The sequence below is a fragment of the Mustelus asterias genome, chromosome 11 (assembly GCF_964213995.1).
Source record: "Mustelus asterias chromosome 11, sMusAst1.hap1.1, whole genome shotgun sequence".
Taxonomy (NCBI): Eukaryota; Metazoa; Chordata; class Chondrichthyes; order Carcharhiniformes; family Triakidae; genus Mustelus; species Mustelus asterias.
Genome location: NC_135811.1, coordinates 80885139 through 80900987, shown reverse-complemented (window position 1 = coordinate 80900987; position 15849 = coordinate 80885139). Strand labels below are relative to the sequence as shown.

Genomic DNA, 15849 nt, shown 5'->3' with positions numbered 1-15849 from the left:
ATTATTTTGTAGAAATCACAGTAGTCATTCTAACAAAAAGCAATGGCAAGTACAGTCAGCATTAAAATGTGCTAAAACTTTGTTATTAACATTTCATTCTTCATGCTCAGGTAAATATTTATTGTTCACTGGACTGATTTTGAAAGATCTTCAAATGTCCAATATTCCAGACCTGGTTATTAAGAAGTATTAAACAATACAGTGTAATCCTTGTGTGGAAAAGCTATCAGCTGACTTACCGACTGCAATCTTCAATTTTAAGAAAAGGTTGTTTCAGTTTTCCCACTGCTCAAACAAAAATAAAATGAAATGCAATAAATAGCCATGCCCACATCAACTGATTTATGGCGAAAATTTATCAACTACTACATGCAGGAGCAGGACTGACAAACATGATAAAGTTAAAACATTAAAAGCACATTTTCCCAGGACTAACCAGTAGCTCTAAATGCAGTGTTCTCGACTCAGTTTACATCCCAACCTGGAGGCTGCATTTAAAGATCTGATTTCAGATATAGCACAATCAAAATAACAATGTGCTTCTTGAACTTTTTATTTTACTGATAGACCTTTCTCGGCATTGCTATAATAATCTGGATGATGTGTTCTTATGAGGACAAATGATGATGCAACACAAACTGTATCACTCTGATACTGTGGAATGGCATTACTTCAAGACTGCGAACTCTGATTGTTAATTACCAGCCTAGGCACTCTTGCTGGCTAATATTTACCCCTCAACCAACACCTAAAACAGATGTTAGCATCAATTATTTAATTTTGGTTTTGGGAATTGTGCGCTCAAAATGTCTGTTTCTTACAGTCTAACAATGACTACACTTTGAAGTATTTTATTGGTAGTAATGTGCTTTGGGATGATCTAAGGTCGTGCAACAAGTTATATAAATTTAAGGTTTTCCTTTTCTTTAAATATGCTGTTTTAATTATTCAAAAGCAATATACTGTGCATGTTGAACATCTGAAAATAGAAAATGTTGGAAAATCTCAGCAGCCCATGCAGCATCCGTGGAGAGAGAAACAAGAGTTAATGTTTCAGGTCAATGACTTTGGATGATTGTTTGGTGAGAGGAACTCGATCAAAATGCATTCATCAGTTTCATGCTGAAGCACAGAAAGACACCGGCCTCAGTATTAAAGGAGGCAGGGGAATGGGCAAAGGAGTTAAGACCATAGGACATAGGAGATGAATTAGGCCACTCGGCCCATCAAGTCTGCTCCGCCATTCAATCATGGCTGATATTTTTCTCATCCCCATTCTCCTGCCTTTTCCCCATAACCCTTGATCCCCTTATTAATCAAGAACTTATCTGTCTCTGTCTTAAAGACACTCAATGACTGGGCCTCCACAGCCGTCTGCAGCAAAGAGTTCCACAGATTCACCACTCTCTGGCTGAAGAAAAGCCTCCTTACCTCCGTTTTAAAGGATCGTCCCTTTAGCCTGAGGTTGTGCCCCCTGGTTCTAGTTTTTCCTACCAGTGGAAACATCCTCTCCATGTCCACTCTATCCAAGCCTCGCAATATCCTGTAAGTTTCAGTAAGATCCCCCCCTCATCCTTCTAAATTCCAACGAGTACAGACCCAGAGTCCTCAGCTGTTCCTCATACTACAAGCTCTTCATTCCAGGGATCATTCTTATGAAGCTCCTCTGGACCCCTTCCAAGGCCAGCACATCCTTTAATTATGGGGCCCAAAACTGTTCACAATACTCCAAATGGGGTCTGACCAGAGCCTTACAGTTGGCATGGTTGTGGTCACAGACTGCTAAAAAGGAGCATATTATATTGTTTAAAAGTTGTTACCTCCTTTGGTTTTCTGCCAGGAACACGACAGTGTGGGCCACTCCCTGGTATGCAGTTAAGAATAAGCAACAGCTTTCTGTGAGAGTCATGTCCAAATATGGGGTGGGGTTGCTTGATCCCAAGGTTTTACCCCCCTCCACTCCGCCACCAAGTTAAAATCAAGGCCGTCTCATTAAGTTCATCTAGCATTTTTAAAATTACATTTTTAATATCGAAATTCACAATACAATGGCCTCTTTCGGTCAGGCAGGAAGTTATTATATATGCAAATCGGCAACTCAGAGTATCCATCATGTTCAGAAAAGCATTGAAGCAGCAACAAGGGCAGATTTAATAAAATAAAAATGAATTGCCTCCACATTTAGAGAACATTTGCTATGATTAATAAAACTTGCTGAAACAAGATGGACAATATTTCCAAATTTGTTGTAACTAAATACTGTACAAATTACCAATTATTTTTGCCCACTACTAAATATAACATGCAAAAAAAAAGTTACGACATAACTGACCTTTTGTAGTCTTGCGATTGGATTTAGGTGAATGACCGTTTCTCTGCAAAAATTCCAAAAAAAAGTTTACGACGGAAAAAGTAAACATGAGTTTGAATGAGATATTGCTTAGCAACCAGAGGCCACTTTTCGGGGAAAGACCTTTTGAGTTTTGGTGTGTAACTGGATCCAGGCAGTTGGAGATAGGAAGCTAGAGCGGGAGCAGCTCTCAGCTCTGCTGAAAGCAGGAAAGCTTACAACGGAGTAATGGGCACAAAAACAAGTTCCAGAGAAGCTAAAGGACAGTTAGTTATTGAAACTAGAAGTTTCCAGCAAGTTTGAAGTTAAAGGAACAGCGATTGGAACAGTCATTGAAGCTAAAGTGTTATCCAGGTCAGAAACTCCAAGTGTTATATGAAGTCAGCCTAGATCATAAGTTTTGCAATTTGAATTTTGGCACAGGTAAGCATAAGATGTTTCACTCCAGGTATGATTCAAATGACCCACTAGGGAGCTCTTGTCAAACAAAGTTTATTTAAGAATACAGTTTAACTACAATAAGAAAAATCCACTATAACTTTTACCAATTACAAAAAACACAACTATAATGTACAAATCTTAACAGCTAAGAAACTAAACCAATCCCACAAACACACACCCCATTCTAGGCTTAGCACAGAAAGCAAGTACGCTCACGTGATACTGGAGTTTGTAGCTTTGCAATACCTGCTGTGAATTAGTCCTTTAGATGGAGAATTGAAATGGTGAGGCTTTCTGGTTCTGGAACTTTCAGCACACCTCAAAAGATAGACACTGCTTGCCTCCAAGTTCTAGCTGGCCAGCCTCCGAGAGCAGAATTTCCAATACCAGGGAGATAGACACAAACACTGCTTTCAGCCTCCAGTCCAAAAAGCTTCTGCCCAAATGAAAGTAAAGACCTTTGGATTTCTCCTAGGAGAGAAAAACTATCCAAAGGCACCTGACCTGCCAATCAGTCGCAAATCATCAATTCCTCCAAAGGGTCATAAAATCCAGGATACTGCATTAGGCCCAGATTTAAAATAAACAAGATGCCCATTATATTGTTCAGCAACAATAAGAGCCAAAATCAAAAAGGCCAGGCCTACTTGAAAAAACTGCTGAGAACATGATTAAAATACATTTAGTAAAGGCACAGTAGCGTCACAAAAGACAGAGCTGGAAGTGCAGATCTGGGGAAGGTTGGCTCGGGAAAAGCCAGACATCTGAAGCAATTGTAAGTTTGATGTCCTGATTTCTAGCCTTTGGAAACAGTAGTATTTGGTTGGGGACTGAGTTCCTGAGTTTTGTGTAGAAGTTTGGATGCTTGTGGCAATTCAAAACAAAGGAATACTGAAAGAAGAGTTGGAAAGCCTGGAGGTGAATCCTTGCTAAATTTATTGTCACATGTATTAACATAGTGAAAAGTATTGTTTCTTGCATGCTATACAGACAAAACATACCGTTCATAGAGAAGGAAACGAGGGTGCGCAGAATGTAGTGTTACAGTCATAGCTAGGATGTAGAGAATGATCAAATTAATGCAAGGTAAGTCCATTCAAAAGTCTGACAGCAGCAGGGAAGAAGCTGTTCTTGAGTTGGTTGGTACACGACCTCAGACCTTTGTTTCTTTTTCCCGAAGGAAGAAGGTGGAAGAGAGAATGTCTGGGGTCCGTGGGGTCCTTAATTATGCTGCTGCTTTGCTGAGGCAGTGGGAAGTTTAGCCAGAGTCAATGGATGGGAAACGAATTTGCGTGATGGATTGGACTACATTCACGACCTTTTGTAGTTCCTTGCGGTCTTGGGCAGAGCAGAAGCCATACCAAGCTGTGATACAACCAGAAAGAATGCTTTCTATGGTGCATCTGTAAAAGTTGGTGAGTGTTGTAGGTGACATGCCAAATTTCCTTAGTCTTCTGAGAAAGTAGAGGTATTGGTGGGCTTTCTTAACTATAGTGTCGGCATGGGGGGGGACCAGGACAGGATGTTGGTGATCTGGACACTTAAAACTTGAAGCTCTCGACCCTTTCCACTTCATCCCCGTTGACATAGACAGAGGCACGTTCTCCTTTACGCTTCCTGAAGTTGAAGACAAACAGCTGAGAGAAAGCCTTATTTGAAAGGATAGTTGGAAAAGCTGGATGCGGATTGTTGATGAGAACAGCTGAAGGAAAGTAGTGGCTAAAAAAATATTTTGAAGTATGTCGTTTTGAGAGTGGAGTTTGGAAACACAGTTACAATCATTTAGAGGAGAAATCCACACAAGAGCGATTGAATGACATTTTCCACTTGGCTCCAGAATGTGATTTTCTCTCCTGCAAGGAAGAGGATGAGAATGGTTGTCTATCCCAATGTGGAAGAAGCTCTGCTAATGTGATTCATGGCAGCTTGAGCAGAGGTCCCATCTACGATTCAATCCTGCAGGAAAGGGGAGTCGTCCTAGCAAAGAAGCTGGGCCATATGGAGATTTCATGTTCTCCCAGTGTTTGTTTGGGTTTCCTCCGCGTACTCCGGTTTCCTCCCACAGTCCAAGGATATGCAGGTTAGGTGGATTGGCCAAGCTAAATTGCCCCTTATTGTCCCAAGGTGTGTAGGTTAGGGGAATTAGCAGAGTAAATATGTGGGGTTACAGGGATAGGGCCTGGGTGGGATGTTCTGTCGGAGTTGGTGCAAACTCGATGGGCTGAATGGCCTCCTTCTGCACTGTAGGGATTCTATTTTTATCACCTTCTATGTAGCGAGAATGTAACGGTTACGACAGCAATGACAGCTGATTGGCTCCAAAATGGTCTCATTCACATCTTGAAGTATACAATATGAGACATTTTTAACGTGCAGGAAGCTGGATAGTTTTAATGTATTTTGCCAGATGGCTCTTTGATATTTAACGGTGAAACATGTAATGGTGGAAAGTGGAGCAGAGGACATGTCACTGCTATGGTCTGTGTCAATATGGGTGGCACCGAGAAGTTGCCGCTTCTTGTGCTAAGAAAGTCCGAGAAGCCACGTTGCTTTGTGAATGTCAATACGTTATCCACACAACACATGGCTAACAAAGCCACCATAATGACCTCCCGCATTTTTGAGGCGTGCCTCTGAAAAGTGGATAAAATGTATCAACAAAAGAAAAAGGCTATTGACATTACAGACAACTGCCCCCTTGCACGTGAAACGATTGATCTTGCCTCCAAACACTATGGCCATGCTCTAGCCAATGGATCCAGAGTGATTGGAAACCTGAAAACCTATTATTGACTGCTGGCGATTGCTCAGGTTATTGAGGTCATTGATAAGACGCGGAAGTTCAATCCAACTGTACCAGAGGCTGTCTTGATGAAAAAGGCATGGAAGATGGTGACAAAAACTACAATTTCCAACTGTTTCCATCACACTGAGTTCAAACAGATTACAACTGCACAACCAACTTGATGACGAGGTAGTTTTGACTTGGCAGCAGGAGGCCAGCATGGAAATTCAAGCAGGGGCAACCATGAGAACTTACACGGAGATGGGAAATGTCATACGATGGACAATGGACCTGATAGATGGTGCAATCGTAGATGCAGTACATACATATGCCGAGGAGGCCAATGATCCTGAAGAATCCTGAATGTCCACCCGCTCACTGGCCTGTTTCCCTAATCGATGCCACAAAAGCCATCGGGATGCTCCAGGATTTTGCACTGCTGTACTAAAACCTCCAAAACCTGTTTGACGATGTTGAATACATGGTGGGCTGTACCACACACATCCTAAAACAACATACTGAGCAGAAAATTATTACTGTGATTTTCTAAAACTCCTCGGCCTTTTCAATGCAAAGGCCTAGCCTTTTATAAGGTCATTATCATTCATCATTAATTTATTAGTCACAAGTAAGCCTTACATTAAAACTGCAATGAAGTTACTGTGAAATTCCCCTAGTCGCCACATTCCAGCGCCTGTTCGGGTCAATGCACCTAACCAGCACGTCTTTCAGACTGTGGGAGGAAACCGGAGCACCCACGCAGACACGGGGAGAACATGCAAACTCCACACAGTGACCCAAGCCGGGAATCGAACCCAGGTCCCTGGCGCTGTGAGGCAGCAGTGCTAACCACTGTGCCACCGTGCCGCTCCAAGGTTAGGTCATGGTAAGGTGTGAATAAATTGAATAAAGACCTTTTCAAACATTTATTGCTTTACTGTGTTTTAACATTTGAATTTGTTGTTTTTGATGTTTGTAGGCAAATCAGTTTACACGGAGACACATCCATGTGAGAATGGGGCTTCCTCGGCAACCATGAAGCCCTACTTAACATGAATCTGGAGGGGTTTCCCTGGGATTTGACTAAACAAGATTTATTCAAAACTTTCAATGTTAAGTATATTTTTCTGTCTCCTCAAAAGCTAGCAACCTATTGTAGGTTAAATACTCGTATGCACATCAATATGGCTTATTATAATGAAGTTTGCAATGGTGGAGTTTATGATTTTGCATCTCAGTGTAACGAATAATGTTTTCAGGACTGCTGGATTGATGCAACTCATCATCAACAGCACCAATTTATTTCTTCGATGAAGTTTAAATTATTCTATGGAGTAAATTATCAATGAAAATTTATAGCAACAAAAGCTTTGACTTAGTACATTTTTGGCTGGCCAAAGAATTACAGATGGCATGGAGGTATCATGATCACATTTTTTCAAGTGATTCAGATGACATAAGAAACAAAAGTAAACTTCAGAACCCTCGAGACTTAGTTTTTGTTTTGGACATTTATACTATAGGCCTGGAATTTGCGGAGTGGTGAAAGAATGGTTTTTGCCATTCACCTTGAATACAACTACCCAGGACTTTTAATGGGCTTGGCAGCAGAGACTTTTAGTCAGCTGGCAACTGTTTGAATGTGGTGTCCTTTACAGAGGATCTAGAGAGTCTGTGGACAAGAGAAACAGCAGGGAGGTTCTTCAATCGTAAGAATCCTCACAGACACAGATTGCAAATTACATTTAATTTTTTCTACAGGATTGGGTCATACACATGGGATTAAGTGAAAGACATGAGAACAAAAAAATCAGAAAACTATTTTGATTTAAAAAAAATTTTGCAACATAAATTGAAGCAATGAGACCGCACATTTATTATTTTCCACAGCGGGAGTTTTTCAGCATTAATATTCACTCACTACATTGTTAAAAAATGTGTTACTCATGATCACATATGCCCTAACTTTCGCACCTGAATTTTGAGCATGAATAGTGGATAATTAGCTGATGTTCACATCATCATAGTGAGTTCTATGTAGATTCCATTGGTAAACACTGCAACAGCCCAGCCTGTTTCAGAGCAGGGTATCACTGACCATATCTTAAAAAATTTTCTATTTAATTGGATGCCAGGCGCTGGCATCCTCACTGGTGTCAGTACAGTAAAGCTGGGCTATTATCTCAGTGAATTACAATTACTAATAATTCCAACATCGCAGCTGTTACAGAGATAAATAGAGCGACAACAGTTTACAATGTAAAACAGGAAATTATGCAGCTCTAAAACAAGGATTTAACAAGCCAGCATGCAATATTTTAGAACTATTATTATAAGGGTGCTAATTAGGCAATTATATTCTACCTCATTCATAAACCTCCTGGTCTTATAATCAGAACTGAAGTTTTATTAAAACGTCCATTGTTTTTTTGAAGCCACCCAAAAAAAAACCTATAAACAGTAGAAAGTGATTGATTTAACTCAGCTTTGTTCAGAGTTCCCCAAATTGCTGTTCTGGCTTAGATCATTTGCATCACAGTCTGATTACACATCTCAGGTTTAAAACATATATATACACACATGCAAAACTCACCTCAGCTTTTCTATTTGCATTTAGTAATTTAATGCCCTTTTTTCCAAAATATGCCAGTAAATCTTTGTAGCAGTTAAGGCTCAAATACTGAAATGTCAGAATATACATAAAAATCACGATAAAATCTAAACAACTTTTATGTATAGGTTTCGGATCTGCTGTAGCATTGCTCAGGGAGATGTATTTGTTAAGGTGGGATTGGATTAGAAAGTTTTAGTAATAAAGGAACTGTTGGAGAAAAATAATGAAATGGATGGAAAATGAATTAAATAGTTCAGAGAATTCATATAAAATGAATTCTAATTGAAAAATGGGATGCTGTTAATTGGAAATTAATTTCTAACTGCAGATGTTTATGAATAAAGCTAATTGAAGATAAAGTACTTATGAAGACTCTACAATTGGTTAAAGCACTTCCCAAGTTTACAACCTCTACTCACCTAGCAGGACTGGAACAGGAGCAACATGATACATCATCACCTACACTGTCTCACACTGTTCCAACTTGGACATATATCATAGATTCTTCATAGTTGCTGGGTAAAAATCCTGGAACACACTGTTTAACAGAATGGTGGAAAAACAATCACGTGGACTACAGTGGTTCAGGAAGGCAATTCACCACCCCTTTCTTGAGAGCAGTTAGACACAGTAATAAATGCTGGCATTACAAGAAGCACTCATGCCCCAAGGACAAATAATAAAAATACTAATGTAAAACTGCATGTAAATGTTATATTAGGAGGTCAAGGCCAGTGCTGCATTGTCAACTTAGGGAGAAATAATTTGGCCCATGTATGACTATTTTACAAAAAAATGGTGATACGATTTCATCAACAAAGCCACAAAACATTTAGTGTTTGCTGACAAATTGCAGCTTTCCTTCAGTTATAAGTTATTTTCTAATATTTTGGCATTCATTGTAGTTCTTTTGGGATTCAGGTTTTCACCAGCTTCATGTTTAGACAGAAAAGATTTTCTAATGGACACACATACATGCACTGTCTCCGCCACACTGTGGTAGCTTTAAGCTATTACAGATTGACAGGTAAAGGACTACAATGGAAGTTGAGCAATTACGCAAATTTTCAAAATTAAGATGAAATAAATTATACAGTTAATAGTAAAACACATACACACAATTAGAAAGGATACCATCAAGATGCAGGATTTTCACTCCCCAGGAACGTGCATTGGCCAAAATACTGTTACCACCACCACATTCCTGTCAGAGAAAAAAAACAGAGGGCATTTCACAGTTTTGCTTTTCAGTTTTTGAGGCGAAAATAATTTCTTCCGATGGTATTTGCTATACTCCTCTGACTATACGTTATTTGATTCAGTTAAGTTTTTTTTTACTGCTGCCCACACATAGCTGTCAGTTTCATTGAGCTACTCATCAATGTCTCTTGATCTCTCAGCATCCTGTAGTGTGGAGTTTACATTCCCACTTTATTTCTCTTCTCTAATAATCTTGCATTTGTCATAACACAAGTGCATTTTTGCAACGTTGATAGAACCAAGTATATCTCTCTTCAATAATACAGCCAGTTTATTAGCAAAATTGTCAACTTGAAGCTTAATCAATAACATGAAATTAAAGTTGGATTCACTTCTTCAATGCAATTCTGAAAGACATGAAATGGACATTCTATGTTTGTACTTATCCTTACAATCTTGTGAAAAATTAGCAGGCATTAAAGATTTAAGTATATCAAAAAAGTTAAGAAAAAGATGAATTAGTCCAATGAAGTTCATCTTTCCACTATCCAAATTCTTTCACTTTGGTATTAATTGATTTTTTGAAAATTCTGAAATATTTGACCACTCTACCAGGCAGATTATTTAAAATATTTTGATATTATTGGGAAAAAGGGGGAGATAATTATTTTCCAACTTATTTTTAATTCATTGGTGTCATTTAGTCCTCCTTTTCTTACTTACACTGAAGTAATAATCTGTGTTTACTTTCCATCATTTATTTCTTTTTAATACCTTGATGCAGTCCCCCCTTAACTCTTGTTTTGGAGTTTCTCTATTTTTTTTCTTTGAACGCGGTCACTGTGGACAAATGCAAGATTATGAGAAAAAAAAGGAGAGAAATAAACAGTGGGAGCATCAACTAAAAGCCCTAAACTACAGAATAAGAGATCTGGAGGAATTGTTGGACAGCTCAATGAAACTGACAGCTGTGCATGGGCTGCAGCAAGAAAAAATAATTAGACCATAGAACACGTAGCTAAAGGAGTATAGCACGTACCAGGGATGATAAAGGCTCTATACAACACATTGGTAGTCATATCCAAGACAGACCCCTCCAGGCAGTGAACACAAAGGAGACCAGGAGCCAGAACACAACTTGTATATTAGGGTCATTAGACTCACTGATTCAATGCAAATTAGGTGGCTCCCCATAACGTAGAAGTTCCTGCCATGTTAGTACCCTATAAAGTCTCTAGATACCAAGCTGAACAGAATTCTGGCTGATATTTGTCTTCTGCATACTGAAAGGCCAAACATCATACCTTTCTACTAAAGCAGCCAAGATCAGCTAACTCAACAGACCAAAGATTGAGTTTGGGGCCTTTCAATTTAGGATGTTTGATACCAGAACTCATCCACTAAGCCACAAAAAAACTTTTGCAGCTTAAGTCTAAAGATGAGCAGGTTAAGTGGAGTGGTCATGGAAAATAGCCTCTTAGTGTCAGGGGGATTAGCAGAGTAAATACGTGGGGTTACGAGGATGGGGCCTGGGTGGGATTGTCAGTTCAGGCTCGATGGGCTGAATGGCCTCCTTCTGCATTGTCAGGATTCTAAGTGGAAATATTGTAAAATCTGGTTTTAACAATTGGTTAATATTGACAAAATAGTCTCTTACATTGTTCTTGATCACTGTTTCAAGTAGTCGCTTTCCCCTGCTGATCTGCATCTGAAAGATTAATTACAAACACCACAAAAGCATTTCAGAACACCAAACGTCTTGAAGGCTGAACTTCTTTGACAGAAACCAGATTGATGACACCTTCCCTCTAAACGAGGCCCCGCTCTACCTTCCACCACTTGCCTCATCTGGTAGCGATGTAGCTCTCATCACCAAATTACCCTCGGTTCCCCAACTCCTCTGGTACACTCTCTTCTTTTCACCATCTCATCTTGTCTTCTTTTGCCACTCAGCCTTCTTCCTTAGCATTCACCAGTACGATAAAAATTATCTCTCAACAAAATTTCTTCACTGCTTTCCTTCCTCAGCCCTGGCACTGAATGACATCACATACTTGGTGATTTTAACCTCCATCTCAGCTCATCACATACACTCTCTGCTGATTTAACATCCTTTCAATCCTCTGTAATCTCTGTCTCTGAGTAAACTACCCAACACACAGTCCCAGGCCACTCTCTTGGACCTTGCTATCTCACATGGTCTCGTTATTCCCGTTGTGTAATAAGGTGATTTCTGATCATTCCCATGCAGCACTATCTGTATTGTCCTCTTCCCAACCCTACTTCCCTTTGTGTCTGTCCCTGGAAATAACTCTCCCAATTCACTTACAACTGTACTTTCAAATTCCTATCAGTCTTGCCGAGCCCTCCTAGCTGCAGTTGCCCACCTGTTCAACTACATCCTCATCTGCACCTTTGATTCCCTAATCCCCATGAGGGACGGTGCGGTGGCACAGTGGTTAGCACTGCTGTCTCACAGCGCCGGGGACCCGGGTTCAATTCTGGCCTTGGGTGACTGTGGAGCTTGCACATTCTCCCCGTGTCTGCGTGGGCTTCCTCCAGGTGCTCCGGTTTCCTCCCACAGTCCAAAGATGTGCAGGTTAGGTTGATTGGCCATGCTAAATTAACCCTTAGTGTCAGAGAGATTAACAGGGTAAATATGTAGGGTTACGGGGATAGAGCCTGAATGGGATTGGTGTCAGTGCAGCCTGGATGGGCCAAATGGCCTCCTTCTGCACTGTAGGGATTCTATGATTCAATTACTCTCTCTCACGCTGGGTGACCCATTATGGCCCCCATCGCAGCTCTCTTAAATCCAAGGAAAACAGACTTGAATGAGTATTGCTGAGAACTGGTTTAGTCATTCACTGCCAGATCGGACTGGAGCACAAAAAGCCCAGCAGATCCTGCTCGTGTCTCCTAGAACTGCTTCCTAGTCTGGGATCAAAGATACTTCCAGGCATCTCTTCTTGCTGCAAAACACCTTCTTCAACCCTCACCCATCTCCTCCATCCCTATCTCCAGCAATTTCAAGGAGCCCATTCACTTCTTTAGCATTAAAATTGAGAGCATCTGTTCAGCTATCTCTGCCAATTCTTTCCCTTCACCAGCCCAAATTACCTCCACCCCTAGTCTTAAACTTGACTTTTTCAAGCTTACCCATGATTTCCAAGCTCATCTTATCCACAAGACCCACTTTCTGCTTCCATGACTTTATTCCCAAATAATCTGCTCTTCATCCAATTCCCTTTCCTGGTTCCCAGATGTGTTAATGGTACTCTTTCCTTGGATATAACCTCCCCCATTCTCCTTCACATCTGCCACTATCATTATGATTCTCAAAACAAGAAGCCTGGATTTCTCTATCCTTGAAAACTACAGCCCATCTCCAACCTCCCTTTCCTCTCTGAAGTCATTGAACTTATTGTCACTTCTCAAATCTGTGCCCAACTTTCCTGAAACGCCATTTTTAGATTCCTCCAATTTGCTTATCACCACACCGCTTTTCAAAAGGCTCTGACCAGTGTCATGAGTGACATCCTCTGACTATGCCAAAACCAAACCAACCCTTCTCATTCTGCTCCCCTCCCATGTTCTACCCTATGTAAACCCAAGGTCAAAACTCTGTTCTCCATGTGCCAAAAGCGCTGCCAAGATCTGCCCTGCTTGATAACCCCTGAACTAATCTGTTAATAAACCAAATATTGGAAATATCAATAAACCAAAAGATTGGAAATTACTTTAATTAGCACTAGGTGGGCTAAAAACGAGATTATTGGTCCAGTGAACATCAAATTGCAATTGCACTCTTTTATTTTATGCAGCAACTAAATATATATATGCAAAATGTACCATTCCTGCTGGTTCATTCACTTACCAACTGGCCATTTCTAGGATTGGCAGATGGAGGGGTACTAGCTTGGCTGTTTTTCAAATATTCTTTATTTGGAACAGGTGCTATGTTGACTGATTTACTTCCCAGATTTGCCTCCTTGCTGTTGGAAATAACGTAATCCACTTCTTTACTGAGGAAGCTTTCTATTGTCTGAAATTCAAAGGAAAACGCACCCATGTTATGAGGGAAAATATGAATGACAAATTTGTAACTATATATAAAACAAAAGCATTGTTCATTCCTAAATAATTTCCCACAAAACACTGAAGAAAGTTCAGATAAATGACTTTATATTATTGCCACTGCCTAGTTTGTAATCTCAGCTACTTGGTAGACAAACCTGTTTTGTGATAGAGGAAGTCAGACATTTCAGTCCTTCAGCCACCATGTTTATAACTGACAATGTGAACAAATATCAAATCTTCTCATTCCAGATTTGTTATCGTTGCAATTGGTAACAAAGTAGGAGATGGTGCTGGATTTCTAAAATTGTTATTCAAAATACATGCAATTACAAGTTCATTTATGGTGAAATGCTCCCCTGCCAAGATACTTATAATTACAGTTATTCTTAGTGTCAAATCTCATTTGGATTTAAAAAAAATCATCTAGATAGTCTGGGGAAAAAATGATTTGGGTGGAAATTAATTCATAATTAACATCTTAATTCTTTTATTTTCACATAGTGTTGAAGTGATCTTTCCACGCCCATTTCTTTTCTTGTCTATCTCATTTTGACCATAACGTGGGACATTTTTATGTTGCAGCAATTGTGATCTGTGTTAAGTACTTGCTGTCATCGGTGTTAAATTTCCATTTCACTAGTTAGAACTAGCATCTCCTTGTTCTACCGCCATAGCTTAATCTGTAATTGTTCTGGATTTATTTTGTATACTTCTGTAACAGCACCTCTCAAAAGTCCCAAATCCCTTCAGTCGTTCCTTGTAACTTAGTCCTTTAACACCAGTTGTCCTCTTGTCTTTTCTATTGATAGTTAAATATAATTATTATATGATCTCTGGTGCTAATTATTAAGTGCACTTTAAAATATCTCTGCTTGGTGTCAACTTCCTTACACAGCCAGTGAGCCTAAAACCTACTGTTGCACCACTGCCTGGGAACAGTATTTATGCATTCTTAATTTCAATTTAAAACAATTTCTTAATCATAATGAAATCGTTGAGCGTGGTTAGAATGTTCTTGTAAAGTTGATTAAAATATTAAAATAGACAAAGGAACAAGCAATAAAAGGGCTAATGGGGATTTTCACTGTACGTACCCCACCCCATTTCTTCACAACATCTTCCAGAAATGTTGTGTTCTTATTGTTTGGAAGATCCAGGTAAAATGTCTTGCCAGAAATGAAACAATTCTTTACTGTGCCATCTTCATAAGCTTGCACTGAGCATCTGTGTGGCATCTTCTGTGGTTCAAATGTCCTTGAAGATTTTCTTCTAAAGAAAGGAAACAGTTCGAATCAGTGTCAGAAATTTATACATCAAATACTTCAAACGTGAACTCACATGAAACTGAACATCAAAGAATTAATCTGAACGTGTGGTTCTGCTCTACAAAACTATTTATATATAGCTCATAGACTGCAGCCATTCAAGGCGGCAGCTCACCACCACCTTCTCAAGGGCAATTAGAGATGGGCAATGAATGCTGGCCTAGCCAGTGAAGCCAATATCGCTTGAATTAAAGAAAAGTTGTCCACGTATTGCCTAGCCAGCAGCAGCAAAGACGATTTGCTGGTTGTTGGGAAAGACCCAGTGGAGTGGTGGGAGGAGAGCTTTCCTAGCTACTGGCCGCAGCAAATAAAGTAACGTAATTCTGATGTTACCAGTGCACCAGCAGGACCAAACCCGTAGCCCAGATTTTGTAATGGCAAAATAACGATGCTTGACATTGTCCACAAAAACCTAGTGAGCTCTGGAGTGTGGAATTCACCTTCCTAATATTAATTTGATTATGCCACCAGCATCCAGTAGCAGTAATGCCATGGAAGCGACGAGGAAGGCTCAACAGATAGCAAATCAGGAAGCAAGAATCAGGTTTAATCATTCACCTTTTAGAATTATTATAGAGAGTGAAATATGGATTGGGAAACACACACATGGGACTATGGGAAGAAAATGAAATTTTTAGTCATAGAATAGACATTCCACAATATAAAATTAATTTGACAAGGTTAGAGGGGTCGCTAGCAGTAATTATGAGTTCTGCAGACTTCAACAGCACACCAAAGGAAAGGGCCAAGCTTGCGGCTTAGTCAGGTATCCTAGCACCCAGAGGAAACCCATACAGACACAGGAAGAATGTGCAAACTCAACCAGACAGTCACCCAAGGTCATAATTGAACCCGGGTCCCTGGTGCTGAGAGGCAGCAGTGCTAACCACTGTGTCACCGTGCCATCCATGATTGACTAATCCCAGGAAAGATTTTAACTCTGCGGTGTTCCTTGGGGTTGGTGCTTCCTTGATGGCTTTTACCTTATCCTCTATTGGACGTAACCCCTTGCCATCTACTTGGTAGCCTAAATAGGTTATTTCAGCCGTTTGGA

At 40.0% G+C, this 15849-nt stretch overlaps 1 protein-coding gene across 1 annotated transcript in view; it reads right to left on the bottom strand.

The window, feature by feature from the left end:
* LOC144500956 (uncharacterized) overlaps positions 1–15849 on the bottom strand; it is a 35351-nt gene that overhangs the window by 9570 nt on the left and 9932 nt on the right. Inside the window, exons 2-8 of the mRNA XM_078224453.1 lie at positions 14565–14739; positions 13268–13435; positions 11048–11098; positions 9325–9394; positions 8170–8231; positions 2333–2375; positions 240–285 (exon numbers count right to left, since the gene is read on the bottom strand). Of these exons, the coding sequence (XP_078080579.1) occupies positions 240–285; positions 2333–2375; positions 8170–8231; positions 9325–9394; positions 11048–11098; positions 13268–13435; positions 14565–14705 (581 nt within the window). The 5' untranslated portion in view covers positions 14706–14739. The remainder of the gene's footprint in view (positions 1–239; positions 286–2332; positions 2376–8169; positions 8232–9324; positions 9395–11047; positions 11099–13267; positions 13436–14564; positions 14740–15849) is intronic.